Below are 20,826 nucleotides of genomic sequence, written 5' to 3' on the forward strand. Positions count from 1 at the left end.
TACATTCCTGCTTAACTCGCTTTAAATCGACGCAGAAACCATCTGCGTGAAGTTGAGAAATTAGGTTTATTTTTAATAAAAATGGTCAAAAGACGGCTGTCGCCCCTAAAATGATTGAGAAGAAGGAAGTGGTCTGATTTTGGAATGAGGAAATACTGTTAGGGGTAGGCAGCCCCTGGCACGGTTACCACGGCCCTACGAATCCCATCAGGCTCAGGCAGCAGTAAGCCGCAGAGCAACTGGATTACAAGAAATTCTGCGTCCTTCTGTTTTGCCAGGACGTCGCTGGAACGTTCATCGAGTGCTGAGTGTTTTAGCCTATCAAGGAAATACATTTTTCTGCTGCTATGGCAACAAAACCCATGGACCAGTCAGTGCTTTCAAACCCTTTTCAACCTGTATGAATTATTAGCGGGGAAAGATATAATACAATCAAAGAATTCATTTTCAGTTGCTCTGGGGCGTTCAGCGGTGACCAATAAATCAGTTTGGGGTAAAAGTTTCTATTAATCTAAAATTGTCTTACTTGTTACAATCCAAGAATTTCCCTAAAAAAATATAAAATGAAAACTGCCTTTTTTTCTAATTTAAATTAAAAGACGCCCAAATTAGTGTTGTCCAGAATAGGCTAACTTTGTGCCATAAGAGGGGGCATTTCCCCCCCAAAAAAATTGCTTTGAAAATGTTCCAGTTTCGGCTCCAGCAGAGGGTATTTTTGATACTGGGTTTGATGGGAGTGTTTACCTTACTGGGAACGCAAACTCCGAATCTCACCGGTCGAAGCGCCTCCCCGATCGCCGTTAAGGATCAATCTATCCGTTGGTAGCGGGAGCGGAGAACCGTTCTACTCGAGAACCCGTCTGTGCCGATCACATCCACCGCACCGGCCGACGTTTGGACTTTGGAAAAGACTTATCCTTGCTGGTTGCTATGGTAACGTTTGAGGAACTCCGCAGAACGGAATGTTAATATATTTGTACATTAATGTTACGTTATTTAGCCAAAATTCCGGTACAAGCCATTGTACAAAGATGAATGTGCCTCGCTTTTTTTTTTATTGTGCCGGGAAGTCTGATTGGTGTTGCTCGGTTCTAGATCCCACGGACCTTCCGACAGTCGGTCAGATGGGATTGCGGGATTTATAATCTGTGGATGCAAATTGAAACTACTGGGGTTTGGTTGAACGTGTTATGAATGTATGTTCTAGATGTTCAGCCCTGCACTGTGATTGTTGACTACAGGGCCATCTATGGGGGTCCTGGACGAGACCCCCATTCGTCTCCCCCTCCAAGCCCCTTCATACACCAGCAGTCCGCAACCCACGCTAATTCCTTCCCCCTTCACATAGGTCCACGGGTCGCTGCCCTTTTTGCCCCACTTTAAAGATGCCCCTTGGAAAGGTTGGAAATGTTATCTGCCCCCCCCGGTTGTTCCTCACTTGGCTATTGGGGGGGCTCAACAGCTTCTATAGGCCCCCAAAATAAGCTGCCCCTTTTGCCCCATGTTAAACATACCCCTGTGCTGATTGGAAATGTTACCTGAGTCCTCCATCCTCATTGGGTTGTCCATGGTTCTAGGCTAGTCTTTCTTCCTTCCACCCCCCTCATTCTAGAACCCCCAATATATTTTTTTATTACTTTGTACCTTTTTGTATTCTAATAAATACTATTAACTTTTAGAAGTAATAATTTAAAAAAAAAAATCTAAAAAAAATTGCAGACACTGCTTCGGCTGTTATTACCCCGGGACATGCCGGTCGTTACCCCAGCACCACCTGCCGTTACCACGTATTCCAGAATAGAAGAAGCACCTGACGCACCAAACGTTTAAATTGCAAGAATTTGGAAATAATTTGAATGATTTGTCAGCGGTTTGGGTTATATCTGGAATATAAAATGCAGGCAAATCTTTAAGCACTTTTTTTAAAAAAAAACCCCCAATTTTTGTATTGAAAAAATATATATATTTTTTTCTTGAGTTACGCTGCTAACCCCAATCTCTCCTAGGCTACCCAGATAAACGGCTGCTGGAATTTGCCCCGAGGGTTTACCCCCACCTGTAAGTGCCTCTCTTGATCATTGAGGAGGGGGAAGAAAGTAGTTCTTATCCAACCGATTGGAGAAGGAAGTTAATTGTTCCCCTTAAATCCAATCCGCCAAAGATCCTGGAAGAAATTTTCCCCCGCGCTGTGCCCTAAAATGGTATATTCCAGTACACGGCGCTACGTAAAGGGTCCCTAGCGGACCACCCAAAAATTCTTTACGCTTTACCGCTGTTTAGTCGCCGGATAGGGTTTGGGACCATTTGGCAACAAAGCACGTCTGCTGTGAAAAGAAAAAAAAAGAAAAATAAGTTGATTAACCCCTTAAGCACTAAGGGGACAAATCACTCAACCAAAAAAAAAAACTCCCCAGCCTTTATTGCACTGTTCTGGAACCCCCTCCTGCATTAACTCTCTCAGTGCCTGGGGGACAAGCAGCGCCCTGCTGGTTTCACAGTCCTAGAGCTGGAAGGGTTAACCATTTCATCACCGCTTTGGGGGGGGGGGGGAATGATATATTTGTGTCTTTTTTTGTTTAGAAATAAAAAATATATATATATATATACAACCCGGACGTATTGTAAATAGTGACTTGCATTATATGGCCTTTCCTGTAAATAGTGTTCTCAGCGTCTGATTGTTGAAATAATTCTGCATATTTTTATATAACTATAATGTAAAGTTCCTGCCGGCGCCATCGCGCCCCCCACGTGGAAGCCGTCACTGCTCGCGTGCGAGGCGGAGAAGCCCCTTCGGCGCACCCAGCGGGTTGTTATGGCTACCACAAACCTGTAATGTCTTTATGTCACTGTGGATTCTTTGTAATTAAAGTTCACTAGTGTTGAATTCTGTGTCAGGGGAGTTTTATTTCATATTTAAATGTGCCAAAACTACAAAGTGCCCTATTTTGGCCTAAATACAACGCCGTAGGAAATGTAGACTGGGGTAGTTGTGGCTAATCTTTACCACCCCAGCTATTGTAAACTGAACTTCTCATGTTGCTGGTACTTGCTGTATACAGTAATATAACCCCCCAGCGCTGTATACAGTAATATAACCCCCCAGCGCTGTATACAGTAATATAACCCCCAGCGCTGTATACAGTAATATAACCCCCAGCTCTGTATACAGTAATATAACCCCCCAGCGCTGTATACAGTAATATAACCCCCAGCACTGTATACAGTAATATAACCCCCAGCGCTGTATACAGTAATATAACCCCCCAGCGCTGTATACAGTAATATAACCCCCCAGCGCTGTATACAGTAATATAACCCCCAGCGCTGTATACAGTAATATAACCCCCAGCTCTGTATACAGTAATATAACCCCCCAGCGCTGTATACAGTAATATAACCCCCAGCACTGTATACAGTAATATAACCCCCCAGCGCTGTATACAGTAATATAACCCCCCCAGCGCTGTATACGGTAATATAACCCCCCCAGCGCTGTATACGGTAATATAACCCCCCAGCACTGTATACAGTAATATAACCCCCAGCGCTGTATACGGTAATATAACCCCCCCAGCGCTGTATACAGTAATATAACCCCCAGCACTGTATACAGTAATATAACCCCCCAGCTCTGTATACAGTAATATAACCCCCAGCACTGTATACAGTAATATAACCCCCAGCGCTGTATACAGTAATATAACCCCCCAGCACTGTATACAGTAATATAATCCCCAGCGCTGTATACAGTAATATAACCCCCAGCACTGTATACAGTATTTTCAGTCATGTGATATTTTGGGAGAATTTCCCTGGGAAAATACGGGGAATAAATAATGTTGGGAGATGCCCTTTAAATGTGAGCAGCACTCGCTGTCCGTCCGTCCCGATTCCCCCGCTGAATGTTATTAAGTAGGAAGGTGAACCTTGAAGCCTGGCCAGCAAAAATCAATATTAATTTCCTCCTCTTTCTATATAAAGACGCGGTTGCCATCCAGCAATTCTTTCCCGGCAGACCATGTCTATGTCACACAGCAGATTTTTTTTAAGTAAATAGAATAATCACCGTTGTTTTCAGAAGAATTTTCGTTAAGAGGCAGAATGTTGCTGAGAACGTCGGCAGCGAGACGCTGAATCCTAATATCTACAGAGCTCGGCGTTCTATGGCCACAGCCTATCAGTGCCTGATTTTGTGTCACGTGACAATTATGTATTCCCGGCGGGGAAAAAAATATGAATAAAGAAAAATTTCCGTAATTAAGGAATTATTTCTCGGGATGGTCTGCCTTTAAACAGCATTTGCACCCTGACTGGATCCTTCCTGCAAAGACTCAAACCTTAATCAGTCGCTGGTCTCGTCTTAGATTCAGGAGCCGTATGTCTATCCCATGCATGTTTAAATCCCCTCGCTGTATCACCCTCTACCACTTCTGCTGGGGGGCTGTTCCACTTATCTACCACCCTCTCAGTAACGTAAAACTGCCTTCCCTTCCTTCTCAGCCTTGGAATGTACGGCTCGTGTTTTGCGTCGGTATAAAATGCTGATGCTGCCCCGAGTCATGCTTTATCTATTAACATAAAAAAATAAAACAAAATTGCCGAATCCAGGAAAGCCAAATATTTTGTAGCCGTGCGGTTTGATGGCTGCCGTCTGTCCCGAGGTTCAGACACTTCATGCCGCGGGAATAATGTTTATCTCCTTACGATGAGTCACTATAGAGAGGCGAAAATCCATGTAAAAAAAATAAACAGGTTGTTACAGGAAAGATAAAAAAAAAAAACTTGTTTATAATTTTATAATATTAAATAATTTTGTATATTATTGAATTTTATTTATTTATTTTTTATAAATTAAAATATTGAAGGATAAAAAAATAAGTAAAATTAGACACCAGGGAGTCACAAGCAGTAGTAAGTTGGGGGGGGGCTATATGGGGGCATAAGGCTTTTTCTGGAGGCAGAGTGCCCCATGATATGGCTTTTAACCCCCTTTATGCCACTCTGCCTCTAGAAATGCCTTATACCCCCATATATGCCACTATGTCCCATGATATGCCCCTGCCATATAGGGGTATAAGGCATTTCTGGAGGCAGAGTGGCATATAGGGGGGGTATAAGGCATTTCTGGGGGCAGAGTGGCATATAGGGGGGGTATAAGCAGGCCCGGACTGGGACAAAAAATAGGCCCGGGCATTTCAGACTGAGCAGCCCATTTTTAAGAAAAAACATATATGTACGTACATATACATAATACTTGGTCATTCAACATGGGAAGCCTGAAGCCACCATTTAGTGCGACTAATCCTTTAAAAAAATATTAGAGTAAATAACACAATACCTTATCTTTCCACTAAATGATTTCAGGGCCTTGAATGTTTTGACCCCTGAAGTCACTACAAATTCAGGAGGGCATTTTATCTCTGGATAAGTAAAAATGAAATAGTTCCTACTGTAAATTAAGGAAACAGATAAGCAAACACACACACCAGGACAGGCTCTGCCACACCGACACTCAAATACACACCAAGACAGGCTCTGCCAGGGCCGGCCTTTGGGGTGTGCGACCTGTGCGACCGCAGTTTGAAGGGGCAGAGGGGGGGTAGTTTGAAGGGGCAGAGGGGGGGTAGTTTGAAGGGGCAGAGGAGGGGTAGTGAGGGGGGGGCACCAGAGGAGCAGTTCGCACAGGGCGCCAGAACACCTAAGGCCGGCTCTGGGCTCTGCCACACCAACATCCAAACACACACACCAGGACAGTTAAAAAAAGAAGAAATGGTTCAGCACTCAACTAGCAGGAAAAAAGGGCAAAACAAAAAAAGAAAGCATAACAAAAATAGCAACGTTTGGCGGAAACGTTGCTTTTTTGTTTTGCTTTCTTTGAATAAAGTAACCTAAGGATTGGAAGCTGATTGGAGTGCTGGGGTTATTTTCTGTGTTCAAACACACCAGGACAGGCTCTGCCACACCAACACCCAAACACACGCCCCAGGACAGGCTCTGCCACACTGACACCTGAACACACACACTAGGACAGGCTCTGCCACACTGACACCCAGACACACACACCAGGTCAGGCTCTGGACAGGCACACCGACACCCAAACACACCAGGACAGGCTCTGTCACACCGACACCCAAACACACACACCAAGGCAGGCTCTGTCACACCAACACCCATACACACACATAACAGGACAGGCTCTGCCACACTGACACCCAATCACAAACACCTGGACAGGCTTTGCCACACTGACACCCGCATCCGGAGGGTTTCCACGGACGGTTTCACTCAGCCTGCCTGTGGCATCTTTGCCCCCAAAACAGCCTGCCTGTTGCATCTTTGCCCCCCCTTACACATCCATGCTATCACACACACACATATTCATTCACTCTTTCACAAATATTTATTCACTAATTCACAGATAATCATTCACTCATTCAGATATTCATTCATACATTGATACTCATTAATTCCCTCATTCAGATACTCATTTACATATACTCATTCACAAACATTCATTCACTCACTCCTTCACATATACTCATTAATTCATTCTTTCATTCAATCTCACATACTCCATACAGCCTCCCTCACCTCCTTACCTGAACTAATGATGCACGCGCCGCTCGCAGACTTCTGCAGATCTGCACAGGGGAAGCAGACGCGCAGCAGGGTCATGTGACGTACGTGACGTATGTCACATGGTTCCGTTGGATTCCTGCGTCCCCCTGGCGGTAGAAGAGACGCTGCCAGGTAAGTATCGGGCCTGCTGCTAGAGTTGCGGGCCCGGTCGCAGTTGCTGCGGGCTTAAGGGGCAGGTGCCCCTTTTGCCCTGCATTAAGGACGGCCGCATAGGCCCAGTCAGTGCGGTCCTGACTGGGCCTATTTTAAGGTAGGGGCCTGGAGCTGCAACTCCATTAGCCCCTAAGTCAATCCGGCCCTGCCGCGGCCTGGGCTGGCCCGGTCGCGGCCTGGGCTGGCCCGGTCGCGGCCCTGCCCCGGCCAGGCCCACCGAGCAAATGCCTGGTGTGCCCGATGGCCAGTCCGGGCCTGGGTATAAGGCATTTCTGGGGGCAGAGTGGCAAGCCTAGGGGCAGATATGCATAACTGGGGGGGGGAGGTTGGCAAATAAAAGGAAATAAAAACCAAAAATGTCTCAATCATAGCTTTTATTAAATATGAAAAAATAGTTTACATGAATTAATAAAGAAATAAAAGTTTCTTACAAGAATATAGTTAAGAATAATGTGATCGCTGTTTTGTTCAATAAAATGGAACTTTTCCATCTAAAAATGTTTGCAGTAGCAAATGTTTTGATTCCATTCTGTGTAATGTACTTCATTTATTAGGGCATTTTAACACTTTTGCTTTCTGGCATTTTAATACAAATAATGTGATAAAAATAATGTTTTATAGTTATTTGTATGATAAATAGTGTGACTCGGGTATAAGGGGTGCGTGTGGGTATAAGAGCGCGACCGCGAGATAAACTATACGGGGCTGATCTCCAAATGTTTCCATGCTTTTCAGTCCCAGTCCGGCCCTGGTCGAGACTCATAGGAAAATTAAGGACTGTTGGCAGGTATGTTGTAATAATATTTCTGCAGTTCTGATGTATAATAAGGGCCCGTAATAATTACCTGAATTCAAAAATTTTTTAAATAGGGTGACCTCCTCAGTCAAATTTCCCCGGATACACTTCACACGTTATTGACCTGGGCATGCACAGTGCTGCCCCCTGCTGGATGTGGGATGTATAACCTCAGGGAAGGGAATCAGCTGCTCGGTTATACATCTCACATCCTGCAGGGGGCAGCACTTTATATATATAAAGCATAAATATGAAGTTATATATATATATACCGGTATTATTTTATTATATATATTATATAAATATATATATATATATATATATTAAATTTTATATATATATATATATATATATATATATATATATATATATATATATATATATATACAGGTGAGCAATACAGAAAAAATATATAGCGGTATGTCCTAAAAAACATGGCTTGTGGTTACCCCACACCACTCAGAAACATAACAATCACTGTATTTGCAGGATCGAGTGATTGGTTTATACGTCGTGAATGATGTGTGTGGATGTGTTTGTGTGAGATGTTATTATATGTTATTGTATATTATTATATGTTATTGTATGTTATTTTTGCTTGTCTGGCTCACATCCTGCAGGCATCAGAATAATTACTAGCGTGTGGGGTTTTTTGGCGAGTCTGACTTTTAGGTTTAGGATTGACCTGCAGTTCCTGCATCTGCCAGCGGGTGGCGCAGGTAGAATGCGGCCGCTCGTGACTTTCACTGCGACGCCGGCCGGTGGGCGGTCCCAAAAATGACGTCACATATTCACCTAAATAACCGGCGCGTGTTCATTCACATAGAGAGAGGGAGCGCACAGCTGGGACTACAGCATCGGGTACAGATATACAGGTACAGTGACCTACTCCAGGCGCCGGGGCAGGAGATGGGGGGCTTCAGTCAGCGAGCGCCGGGGCAGGAGATGGGGGGTTTCAGTCAGCGAGCCCCCGGACAGGCGATAGGGGGGTTTCAGTCAGCGAGCGCCGGGGCAGCAATGGGGGGCTTCAGTCAGCGAGCGCCGGGGCAGGAGATGGGGGGGGCTTCAGTCAGCGAGCGCCGGGGCAGGAGATGGGGGGGCTTTAGTCAGCAGGCGCCGGGGCAGGAGATATCAGGTGTATTGATCTGGTTCATTGAATACTCGGTTACCCTTTCTGTTGGCTGTTCTGCCCCAACTGCTACAGCCCGCTGCCTTTGCGGGGGGTATCTGTATAGTGGCTGTGTTTTGGGATGTATCTGTGACTGGATATGTTAAGGGGGGTATCTGTATTATGACTGTTTTTGGAGGGGGTATCTGTGTTTTTGGGGTGTCTCATGGCTGCCCCTGGCTCCTGTGTAAATCCTTCATGCTCCGTCCCGGTTATTGAGCCACTCTCCCTGTCTATTGGCAAATATGTTACAATGCGGTGATCCCTGGTCTCAAGAGCTTACACTCTATAATACTTTAAGGTAACGCCCCTTTGTGCAGCGCTGTGGAATATGAAGCCGCTGTATAAACCTATAATCTATATGTCTCGCGGGCTTCCCATACATTATCCAGAGTCCGGGGCTTGGTGGCCACTTGTTTCTCTTTATGGGGTTCTTTGCTGCCCTTAATCCCCCCCCCACCCGGAGGGAATGCGGTGTAACGGAAAATACCGTCCCCTGCGGCTGGAAGGCTCTGCATTGCTAATTGCTGCATAGCTCTCTCCGCTTTCATCATCGCGGTACCGGAATGCCCGGTGTACAGCGCTGCGGAATATGATGGCGCTATATAAACCAATACACGATATGATGGGCCACGTGTCTCAGTAACGCTTTTGGGGTCGATTTACTAAAGAGAGTTTGTTGAGTTTAAGGACATTGATATCATGTTATGAATGGATGAGCCGGCCCCGTATAAAGTATAGGTAATCACATAACCTGTGCAGGGCTAGCGCAGAAGGATAAGCTCTTGCCCCTGACTATGTGTAATGATTAGGTATTAGGGTGCTCATATAATCAACTCTTTAGTGAATAAACCACTCCGTGGGAAAGAGGAGCACGTCATGGGGCAGTTACGGTATCCGTGTTACATTTTCCAGTGGGTATCTCTTATTACATTCTTTTAATGAGGAACCATCGGTGCGGCCCGGTGTCCCGGCTGGCAGGGGAAGCGCTTTCAGGCTGCACGGGGTCTGGTTGGCCGCAGTCCTTCCAAGAGTCACAGGTTTCATTGTTATTGGGGCATTTTGCCAGACTGGCTGCTTACAGATATAGCCCGGGGGTGGCTGAGGGGGGTAATTCTGTCTCGTGCACGCCGTGTCCCGATTGGCTGACATCTCCATGACAGGAAAGCAGCTGGGGAACAACAGGCGGAAGGCTAATTTGGGGCTCTTTATGTTGTTACGGTTGCCCCGGGCTCTGTTGAAATGCCCGCTGCTTATTTTATATCCGCATACCCCTGATCCCTACAGCGGGCAGACGCAACCGGTGAGAGGCCAGCCTTGCCATAAGAGCTTATGATCTAGAGGAAAGTTTAACCCCCCCCCCTTGTTCCGCTGTCCCCTGATATTATTTGCGTGACGCCCCCCCCGAGATCACACGGAAATGTTGGAGAAAGACGTTGGGGGTCGGCCAACTGCAGCCCTTGCCAGGTGGTCCCTGTGATGGGTCTGGGCTGCCGGCCCGGTCTCTGCAACAATAAGTATTTGTCCTCCTCTGCTTTCCGCTCCGCCGGTGTTGCGCATGCGCAGCCGCAGACTATATCTCCAGCGCATACCGTGTCTACCAGGCATGTGCTTGCTTTTACCTGGAGGGTAGTTTGTATCTTACCCCCCCCCCCAGGTATTTGTCACCACGAGGGCATTTACTGCCACCTATCCCCTGCAGATGTTATTCTGTGACCTTAGCGTGTGCATTAATCACTCCACGCATGACCTGACGTGGTGGGAACCCCTGCTTAGGTTACCCCTGGATGCCCCCGTTGGTGCAGTTAATAACGTTGTTACTCTGTGCCCGTCTCTGTTGTTTACCCCCTTTTTTTAATCTCTTATCCTTTGTTACTTTGCTCTCCCTGAGTCCTGCACCGGTATCTGTGTCTTTAAGGAGAGGTCTCAATTGTCTTTTTGCAGGGAGTAGAAGGGGGGGGGCAAGTTAAGGAATTCCTGGCTGATGTGAAAAAAGATGAGCTCTGGGGGAGGGGACGGCATTCCAAACCAGATCCTTGTCTGTACTACTCCCCAAATACTTAGCATCTTGTCCTGATCTGAGAGATAAAGTGCTGGGGTGTGAAGCAGCCATTGCGTATTGCTGTATAGAGTGTGTGTTTTGCCTTTACTGAGAGGGTGATGAAGTGGCACAGCCTCCCAGCGGAGGTGGTAGAGGCTAACAGATGTATCATGCATTTTTAATGTGTGACGTTAAAGGTGTTGGAAATCCACCGGTTCAAATAATTGCCCCTCCTAATGGCGCCTACATACTCCCTACATTTAACCCTCTGTAGGCCTGACGAGGGAAGGAGGTTTCTATTTAAAAATAAACTCTAATAAGTCGAAGATCTCGTTGTCCTTCCGGCCGCGCTTCTGATCCAGAACAGGAAGTAATCAATACGTGGCACTGCCTTCTGGTGCAGGAGGAAGCCTTTCGCATCAGATTAGCTTTCGTAACAACAGGAACAAAGCAGGAGGGATGAAAACCCCGAGGCGTGGGGCACCCGGTATCTCACCCTCCTCGCTGATGTGGCAACCGTGGATATCCGGTGACCGGTTTCACCCCCCCGGCTAAACGACGCGACCCACGACGTGTCCCAATAATCCCCCGTTATCTGCCGACCAGGAGCCGCCGTTGCTGTCAGTCATGTGATATTTTGGGTGACTTTCCCGGCTCAAACCCCACACTGAGCTGACGCTTTATGGCGATGCTAATGAAGTCCTTTCCTCCATAGACTTTCATTAGTCAGAGAGTCTGGCTGGGTGATTAAGACTGAGCCATTCTATCGTTCCCCACAGGCAGTATATATTAAATGACGATTTTTCAGGCTTTTGTGACTAGGTATCTTCGTGCCTATTGTGTAATTTTGCTGTAAATCGGGGGGGCTGTTACCCGTCGGGGTCCCCGGGTTGGTCTTGGAGCTTCTGGAATGTTCCCCAATGTTTCATTATGGGTGGGGGGGGTCCGCCCTCTGCTTTGTGGTGTGAAGCCCCCCAGGCTGATCCTTGCTGATTACGTCATACCTTCTGCTCTGGGCCTTATCTACCTCCTGCTGTCTGATGAGCCCAGCAGCTCCCAGTTCCCTTACTGGTTTGATGTCTGGATGTGGGGGGGGAGGGGAGAAGGGTAATGACCAGGAGCGCTCTCCCCTCTGACGGTAACATGCAGCCTGCGCAGGGGGAGTCTGGGGACGTTAACGCTTTACATGACGTCAATAAACCCCGTGCCGGTGAGATATCAGGTGCTGTGTCGTGTGTGTGGTCTGTCGCTGGCACTCGCAGGGTTAAGGAGTGGCCCCCCCACTTGCGTCTTTGCATTAATCAATGTTATAACTGATGCGCTATAAATATCTCTGCGGCTTAAAATAGCCGGAGCGCCCGCGTCCTATACAGTTATTCGCATTGCTGACCTTTCCATTCATGTTAGTGTTTTGTTCGCTGACGGGTGGCGCAGCCTCCTAGCAGAAGTGGTAGAGGGTAATACAGTGAGGGGATTAAACATGCATGGGATAGACATACGGCTCCTGAATCTAAGACGAGACCAACGACTGATTAAGGTTTGAGTCTTTACAGCAGGAGAAACGGGGGCCGGATGGGGGCCGATCTGGCGGTATTTGAAAGGTTTTATGTATTAATATTGTTGTTTTTTCTGTAGACTCCGTGTAGTGTTGCGTGTCGCATGCGGGTTTCAGACACGTATGCAGCGTGTGATCCGACACCCGATCCGAGTTGGTCCTGGATACACCGCGGCAGGCACTGTATTATTTATGGAAACGATGCTACCCTTATCTTCCCCCCCCCCCCATACACCGTGTAATAAACTAATTATCCCGCAGGAAGCCAACTCTGTATCCAACAGCTGTCTGAGGATAGTGGGAGTTGTAGTAGTGTAATGGTGTCCCGCCTCCCGTGGGGTAGATTCTGCGTGGGGGGGGGATCGCCTGGCTCGGTGATGCCGGAACAGCTTTTACTGACCCATCATCCAGATGCCCGACTACAACCCCTATCATCCTAGTCTCCTCCCGTTCAGTGAACGCCCCGTCTGCTGAATCGTTGCGTGGGATCCGGCCGCCGCTTGCCCCGTTAAGTGGCCCGTCCTGTGTGCTCGGCGCTGGCCGTTTAAGAGCCTTTAATGTCCTGATACGCGGCGTGGGGTTTATTTATAGCCCCCGCTCCCCCCCCCCCCCCTGCTTTCTGGCTCCTGCGCGATGTTCAGCCTGGCCCAGCGGATGCCAAGGAGCCTCTAGCCGAGCGGCGGGTGAGTCCAGGGCGACAGGCGGGCGTACTGAACCATCCGGGTGTCATAACGGCGGCTGTACGGCAAGAGACTGTAATCTAAAGCTATAGAGCCCGGGGCTGAGATGGAATGGAAGGATGTTTTACTGAGAGGGTGGTAGACAAGCAGAACAGCCTCCCAGCAGAAGTGGTAGAGGGTAATACAGTGAGGGGTATTAAACATGCGCGGGATAGATATACGGCTCCTGAATCTAAGACGAGACCAACGAGTGATTAAGGTTTGAGTCGTTACAGCAGGGAGGGGATGGGCTGTTTGGGTTTTTTTTGTAGCGTAAAATTCACCTTTTTCCTCCCCGTATCTGGAGCTACAACCAAGCAGACCAGCCACCCACCCCCGGCCCCGGACACCTCGACAGTCAGATGTGAGCCGCGTTCCCGCCCCGTCTGGGGCTATTCTTTGGATGAGCAGCGTGATAACAGGGGCCGGGCAGGAAGAGCAGGGCCGCTTCTGCTGATTTGCACCTGAAGAAGAGACCTCTGAGGTCCTGAGCGTGTGAAATAATAATCCGGGGTAGCGCGGGGGTGTTCTGTGTGTGTATAGGGAAGGATATGGAGTTCCTGTATGGTGTATATCGTATACATGTTCCTGAGCAGGAAGGGGAAGCCGGATTTCCCCCTGCTATTTACTATTAATGCTCCCGATGACCTCACGCAGGACTCGTCGGTCCCGGCTACACCTTCGTCTATCCCGCCGGTTCCGGCTGACGTCGCCCGCTCAGCACATTTGCATAGAATGCATATATTTAGTTTTTCCTTCCCGTTCCTGGTTCTGCGCCAAATTTCGCAATTTAAAAACTTCCTGCTCATCACAAATTCTAATTAATTTATATTTACTATACATGGCCCCGGGGGGATTCCATGAGAACTATGGAGCTGGTTTTAGGGGGGCGTTTAGATTGCAAGCTCACGAGCCGGGCCCGCTTTCCCTAAACGCGGTCGGCTCTAGTTATTTCGGACCCTTTGATTGTAGGGACTGCAAGAAGCGCTGCGGGCGTTGTTGGCGCTATATAAATAAAAGATGATTTAATCGTTCCGTGGGTGGAGAATGTATGGATTATTAATTTATTAAGCTGACCCTGACGCCCTTTTTATATTCAGGGCCCAGGGCCTTTCATCGTGAAAGTTAATTGCCCCGCTGGGGCAGTAATGGCTGCTTGAAAGGCTGTTTGGCTATTAGCCGGATTCCCCAGCGTCGGCCGGCAGCCGGATCCAGAGATAAAAGCGACTTCTGGGTTTTATCCTTTGGGTAACATTTAATGGTTACCATGGACACGATACACAGGAAATATATATTTATATATAATTTTTTCCTCCCCGGCTCTCGTCCTGTAAGTCCTCCTGCTCGGTGGCTCTCGGGGTGTAGTTGCCCCGCGTGCCGGCAGGCAGGGCTTGGCAGGCGTATCCGGTACTCAGGTGAGTCAGATCTGCCCCGGCTCGCTCCCCGTCAGGTGCCGAGATGACGAACTGCCGAGCCACGGCTTCTAAATATAGCACCCGACGCGGCCGATTCTGGCTCAGACAGTCCCGTCCCAGAGCCGAACGCGGGTCGCTTCGCCTGCCCCCAACGCCACGGAGTGAGACCAAAACTCACCCTCGGGCGCTTTAAATATTAACCTTTCAATAGTTGGTGAAGTTGATGTTTCCATGGAAACACAAAAAAAAATGAACCTGACTCTAGTGTCGCCGTGGTTACTCGTGTCTTGGTGAAAATCTCATGTTCTCTGCTTCAAAGAGACCTCGGGGGTTACGGGATGTTTGTAGGTCATTCGCTTGACCTTGAGGTGTGTGTGTGTTTGTGGTGTCTGGTTCCCCCCCCCCCCTCCTTTGAGATGAGGAGGTGGATGCATGGTGTTGTCTTGCAGCAGAGTTGGTAGGCGTACGTGTGGCTGATGAGCCGGGGGCTGTGAGTTTGGGGAGAGATTCTGGAATCTCCGGGTTGCGCAGGGTCCGTTATCCACGTGGAATGTCGGGCCAGACGCTTTATACTCCGTGGCTGAGGCCGTTTGGTGACATTCACGGGGAGGAATTAGACTCCGCCGGGCCCTGCGGGGACGACACATTCAGCGGACGTGTGCCCTAAAAGAACAATCGGGCAAGTTAAAGCTGGAAACAGAGGTCGGGTTATGGAGGAGACTATTGGACGGTTTAGCGTCTCTTGTAAATTAGAGTGTATGGCAGCCGTGGGGTTAATAGTTATTTTTAATAACTGTTTTTGACAATTCCATATATTTTCTGTGTTTTTGCAGATTGCTGCTGCCGGGGTCGTGATTTCTCGCCATGACCGGAGACGCCTTCGCGGTTCTGTTGGCCTCGTTGTTGTTGGTGAGTCGCGGCTGCCGAGTCCGGAACGTTCTGTTCGGCGCGGTTTAGATTTCTGTATTTTGGGTCGTTTTTATAGATGTCGGGTTTCATAAAACTGTAAAATATCCAGGGGTTCCGGTAAAGATCTCCTGGCGGGAGAATTCCGGGGGCTCGCTGGGAGGAAAACGACTTATTGCGTTTATGGACCCAAAACTCGTTGCTGTCTAACCAGTGTCCTGAGATAAACAAAGGGTTAACTGGGGGGCATGAACATGTATGATTATATAACCATTGGCCGTGATCACCCCGGGGGGTTGGCGAGGCTTCTGTTTACCAAACACGGCCTGGGGCTGTCCGTCCCGGCCCTGGCTTTGCTCCCTGTAAACACGCCAAGCCCTTTGGACGGGTGACTGACACGTGAATCGATCCGTGATCGTTTCCCGGCAGGGGGGAGGAAAGGGTTAAGTACCCTTTTGTTTGGTGTAAAGAAGCGCGTTTTGGACGATTTGCCCCCAAAGTCGGTAGCAAAATCTGAGACCCCTGCTGCGCATCTGAAGGTGTACCAGGGTGTGTGTGTCTGGGGGGGGGGGGGGTGTTTTCTGTGGAATGAAGGGGTTAAATTCCTTGTTGGGTGGATTTAATTCTTTCTCTGTTTTGAGTGACGACGTTCCACCCAGACCGGTTTCTGATCCCCTGCGCCGGCTTCCTCTATTCACCGGCTTTGCCGTCTCGCTACTCAAACTCCCATCATGCTGAATCGTGGCCGCTGCTGGCTGACTCTCGCGCTTTACTTAGCGGGCAGGAAATAGTTAAGTCGTCTTCCCCACTCTACGTTCTCGGTCTATAATGAGTTAAATGTTGGAATATTCTCCTATATGCGTTATATAGAACATAACCCGTTTTTGGTAATATTTCCCCCAAAATGAATTGGCAGACATTGTCAGAGCTTTGATTGGCTTGTGGTGCTGGGAGTGGATTATTACCCCTGGGGCGCGATAAACGCCCAATCCTTCCTAATGGTAGAGAAGGAGGAGAGCGATTCCCAAGTAGCTTTTTATCTGTCTTTAGTGATTAGAGCTTAGTCTTAACTTTACTGAGACGGTGGTAGATAAGTGGAGCAGCCTCCCAGCAGAAGCGGTATCGGTCCTTGATCTCGTCTTGGATTCAGGAGCCGTATGTCTATCCCATGCATGTTTAAATCCCCTCACTGTATTACCTTCTACCACCTCTGCTGGGAGCCTGTCCTCTAATCCGCCACCGTCTTATTAAAGAACTGCCTACAATCTTCTATAATGAACTTTATTTAAAGATTAGGAGCGAGTTTATTAAATACCAAAATGTCAGGAATTCTCCAGAAAGTCGGGGCGGAGGGGAAGGAGCCTCTCGTCGGTGTTTCTCTCATTCAGCGGCTGGCAGGTGAGGGCTGTCGGCTGGGAGGAGGATTCTGCAGTGGTCCGTGGGGGGGGGGGGGGGGGGTGACCTTGACGCGGTGCTTTCAGGTGAGATTCGCAGCAGCTGTGTGGGGGATGCCTGCGGGGGGGGGGTGTTAAAGTAATCCCCCCCCCGCTTAATAATACATTATACAGGGCTGGACAATGAATAAGGAAGGATGAGAGGTGGGCAGACGCATTGTTTAGTGAATACTCCCCTTCAGTTATCTGGTTGCCGGGGTGCTTTCCCTTTAAGAGATGTTGGGGGTTTCTATTTTTATAGCCCGGGGGGGGGGCAGCGAGTGGCTCTTCGGTCGGCGCCCGCGCCTCGTCGGTCTCTCTAGCAGCAGGTGGTGCGGGTCACGCCGTGTCACGGAGATGCGAGCAGCCGGAAGTGTTTGCCCGGGAACAGTCCTGACATAAGCCCAACGCATTCGCACTGACACCCGCCAGCGAGCCGCCTACAACTCCCAGCACTCCCAGCCACGCATGCACCGGAGTCCTTCAAACACATTACTTGTTATAGGGGCCCCCGAATCCTAGTACCCCTCTCACCTCCCCGATGCCCCTCTTTTCTAGGAGTTCAGAATGTTTTCTGGGTATGAGGGTATTGCAGGGGGGCCCTTGCCTAGCGGTGAGGGGGTTAATATCCCACTGTGTGTCCTGGGGGCAGATCGTTGTGTCAGAGCGTCCGTCCGTGGGGCCGCGGGAGATCCTGCGCACGCTCTATAAATAAAGCCGGGACCGCAGGTTAAGAACAAATAACAGAGTGACCGGTGTGGGGGCCGCAGGGACAGAAGGGAACCAACATACTGTCTCATAGACTACAGCATGAGTGGAGCAGCCTCCCAGCAGAAGTGGTAGAGGGTAATACAGTGAGGGGATTAAACATGCATGGGATAGACATACGGCTCCTGAATCTAAGACGAGACCAACGACTGATTAAGGTTTGAGTCTTTACAGCAGGAGAAACGGGTGACTAGACGGGGGCCGGATGGGGCCGATCTGTGGGCAGCTTCTAAGTTCCAGTGATCTCCTTGCGTTGATCGGTTTCATTGCTTTATACGCATAATAAATGTTCTATGGCCCCCGGGGGCCGCCTGTCAGAGTGAATCCTTTTTAACGTTCCTTTTCATGTTGTGGTTTTTTTAGCTGCTGCTTCAGAGAGGGGGCTGCCAGACGGAGTGCGGTAAGGGCCAGTTCACGGATTCAGAAGGACGGTGTGTAACCTGCCCCGTCTGCCCACCGGGAGAAGAGCCGGACAGGGTGAGGACTGAGACCCCCCGCCAACAAAAAAACATCTCCCCCCCCACCCCCTGCTCTGCTTTCCCGGCTCAATCAGCGCACTGAGCTGATGCTTTATGGCAATGCTAATGAAGTCCCTCCCTCCATAGACTTTCATTAGTCAGAGAGTCTGGCTGGGTGATTAAGACTGAGACGTTCTATTGTTCCCCTCAGGCAGTATGATAAGGAGTGGGGGGGTTTAGTAGATCGGGGGTCAGATATCAGAGAGGGAATCATACAAACGGCTGATATGCAGCTGCCGGTGACCTGATATTCTGGGTTAGAATCTGTAAGACGTATGACGACATCGCGTGTGTTTTGCGTGTTTTTCTGCAGGTTTGCGGTTTTGGAGTCGGTGTCGGGGTCTCCTGTAGGAAGTGCGGTCCCGGGACGTTCTCCAGCGGGTTCTCGGTGTCCCCCTGCAGTCCGCACACGCAATGCGATAAACGCAAGAGGGTCCAGCTGAGCCCCGGGACCCCCGGGTCGGACGTGCAGTGCGGGGTCTGTCTGCCGGGGTGAGTCTGTCTCCCAGGGCAACCAGTCGCTGCGGCAAAGCCCGAATCTCAGCTTAATTCACTTTTCATTTATTGACAGGTTTTTCCCGCTGGTGGCCAAAACCAGCAGCTCTAGCGCCTGTTACCCCTGCTGGCTGGCCCCCCCGGACTCTGCGGGGTGCGAAGGTACGAGCCGCGGCCTACTTACTACAACTATATATATTTCCCACTGTTAGGTTAGATTCAGGAGCCGTATGTCTATCCCATGCATGTTTAATGCCCTCTACCACTTCTGCTGGGAGGCTGCTTCACTTATCTACCACTCTGTTACATCCTTCTATCAGTAAATCAGTGTTGATTTGTATATTCTCATGTCTCTGGTAGGCTCTAACTGAGAATTGGTAGCTCCCTGGGAGCCACAGGGTTAATAACGTATAAATATGTGTAAAATATCGAGCAGCCTTTGTCGGGTGCCGCTCTGAGGGGCCCAGGGGACCACTTGTCGGCCCTTTAAAGCCCCTAGGTGCAGGTAATAGGAAGCCTTTCATTGGGGGCGTTCTACTTTCGTATAAACCTTATTTACTTTTTCCTCCCCAGGTCTCCGGACGCTGCGTTCCCGCTCCCCGAGGACGATAGAAGCGGCCGGTAAGCCGGATAACAAGTCGCCGGCCAACATCACGCAGAGCGGGGTGAAGGAGGAGGGCGGCACGGAGTACGCCGTGTTGGCCATCGTGCCCGTCTTCTGCATGATGGGATTGTCGGGGATTTTCCTCTGCAACCTGCTGAAAAAGAAGGGCTACCACTGCACGGCGCGGAAGGAGCTCGACGAGGAGGCCGCCGCGCATGGCAAGAACGGTGAGAGCCCCCCCCCCCCCGTTACCGTCCTGTTACCAAATAGCCATAATTACATTCTCTGGTGGGGGGGGCGCAGCAAACCCTACATAAAACGTGTGTTCCGGCTGATGCAGGCGTCCGTGTTGCGTGTTAATGACGCCAGAAGGGGGTGGGGAGAGCAGCGAGCTGCGTGGTTTGGGTCTCCAGGTGTAACGCGTTAGGTAGGAAAGGCAATGAGGCACCCAGACTCCAGCTGTGTCGCTGCGTTACTCTACCGTCTAACCCGTTGTTTCTCGCCAGGCGCGGCCCCGGTCTGCATGCTGGAGGAGAACGCCAACGAAGATACCATCGGGGTCCTCGTGCGCCTCATAACCGAGAAGAAGGGTAAATAAGCCGTGAAGCCTCGGCCAGTTAGTTTTGCGCATGCGTAACGCGTCTTTATTTAAAGTCCCGGGACCGTTCTTGTTTTTATCGTGGAGCGTTATTAATATCATTGGTATATTTTATTTTTTCCTCCCCCTCCGCGCTGCGGTCCAGGCTCTTAAAGAAAGCTCCGTAAATCTCACATCTTTTCTCCCCTCCCCCGGCAGAAAACGCTGTTGCGCTGGAGGAACTTCTAAAGGAATATCAGACGAAGCCCACCTCCCCGGCCATGAATAAAGCTCCGCACAGGTACGGCTGGCCCTGTATCGTGTATAGTTAATATGTGTAGCGATGTATGTTGCTTCTTCTATATGAATGTCTGCCTTTTGACTTCATTGACCTTGGGGGGGGGGGGGTAGTTACAGGAGGTTGTGACCCCCGTATCTCACCGGCTCCGTCTCTCTGCCCCGCAGGTTGCACCTCTTGCCCCAAATGCCCCACATCTGCAAGCACCAGCATCACCTCCACACCATCCAGGGCCTGGCGTCCCGCTCCGGCCCCTGCTGCTCTCGCTGCAGTCAGAAGAAGTGGACAGACGTTCTCTCGCCTCTACAAGCCTTACCGGTCACCAAACCGGGGGCCAAGACGGGCCGGGCGGGCGAGATCACCATCCTCTCCGTGGGAAGGTAGGAATCTCCGGTAAAATGAAGACGAAGCCGAGCTCCGTGGTGTGTGTGTGTGTGTGTGTGTGTGGGGTGGGGGGGGGGTGGGCTCTGTCCGGTGCTGTGGCTTATATCGCTGGCGCAGACCGTGGCGATTATTCACGATCTGTATTAATCCCGGCCGCTTCGTTGCAGGTTCCGCGTGGCTCGTATTCCGGAACAGAAGCCGTGCCCCCCGGAGGTGAAAACCGTCTCTGACCTCGGAGACCCCCAGGACGCCCCGCGTGACGCCGAGCAGAGGACGCCGCTCTGCAACGCACTTCGGGCCAAAAACCGCAGCCTGGAAGACACCAGCAAGCTGGAGGTAACGGCGTGCGAGTGA

The 20,826-nt window shown here is 49.7% G+C and overlaps 1 protein-coding gene across 1 annotated transcript; it reads left to right on the forward strand.

Annotated features, from left to right (window-relative positions):
• The first annotated feature begins 15,353 nt into the window (after positions 1-15,353).
• LOC149281179 (tumor necrosis factor receptor superfamily member 19L-like) lies at positions 15,354-20,826 on the forward strand. The gene is made up of 9 exons (XM_089499537.1): positions 15,354-15,398; positions 17,960-18,073; positions 18,428-18,606; positions 18,686-18,771; positions 19,183-19,466; positions 19,749-19,803; positions 20,010-20,091; positions 20,256-20,468; positions 20,640-20,826. The coding sequence occupies exons 1-9, from the start codon at positions 15,354-15,356 to the stop codon at positions 20,824-20,826; spliced, it is 1,245 nt and encodes a 414-aa protein (XP_089355663.1).

The sequence above is a fragment of the Sceloporus occidentalis genome, unplaced genomic scaffold (assembly GCF_023333645.1).
Source record: "Sceloporus occidentalis isolate IW3139 unplaced genomic scaffold, rSceOcc1.0.p SCAF_137, whole genome shotgun sequence".
NCBI classification, from domain to species: Eukaryota; Metazoa; Chordata; class Lepidosauria; order Squamata; family Phrynosomatidae; genus Sceloporus; species Sceloporus occidentalis.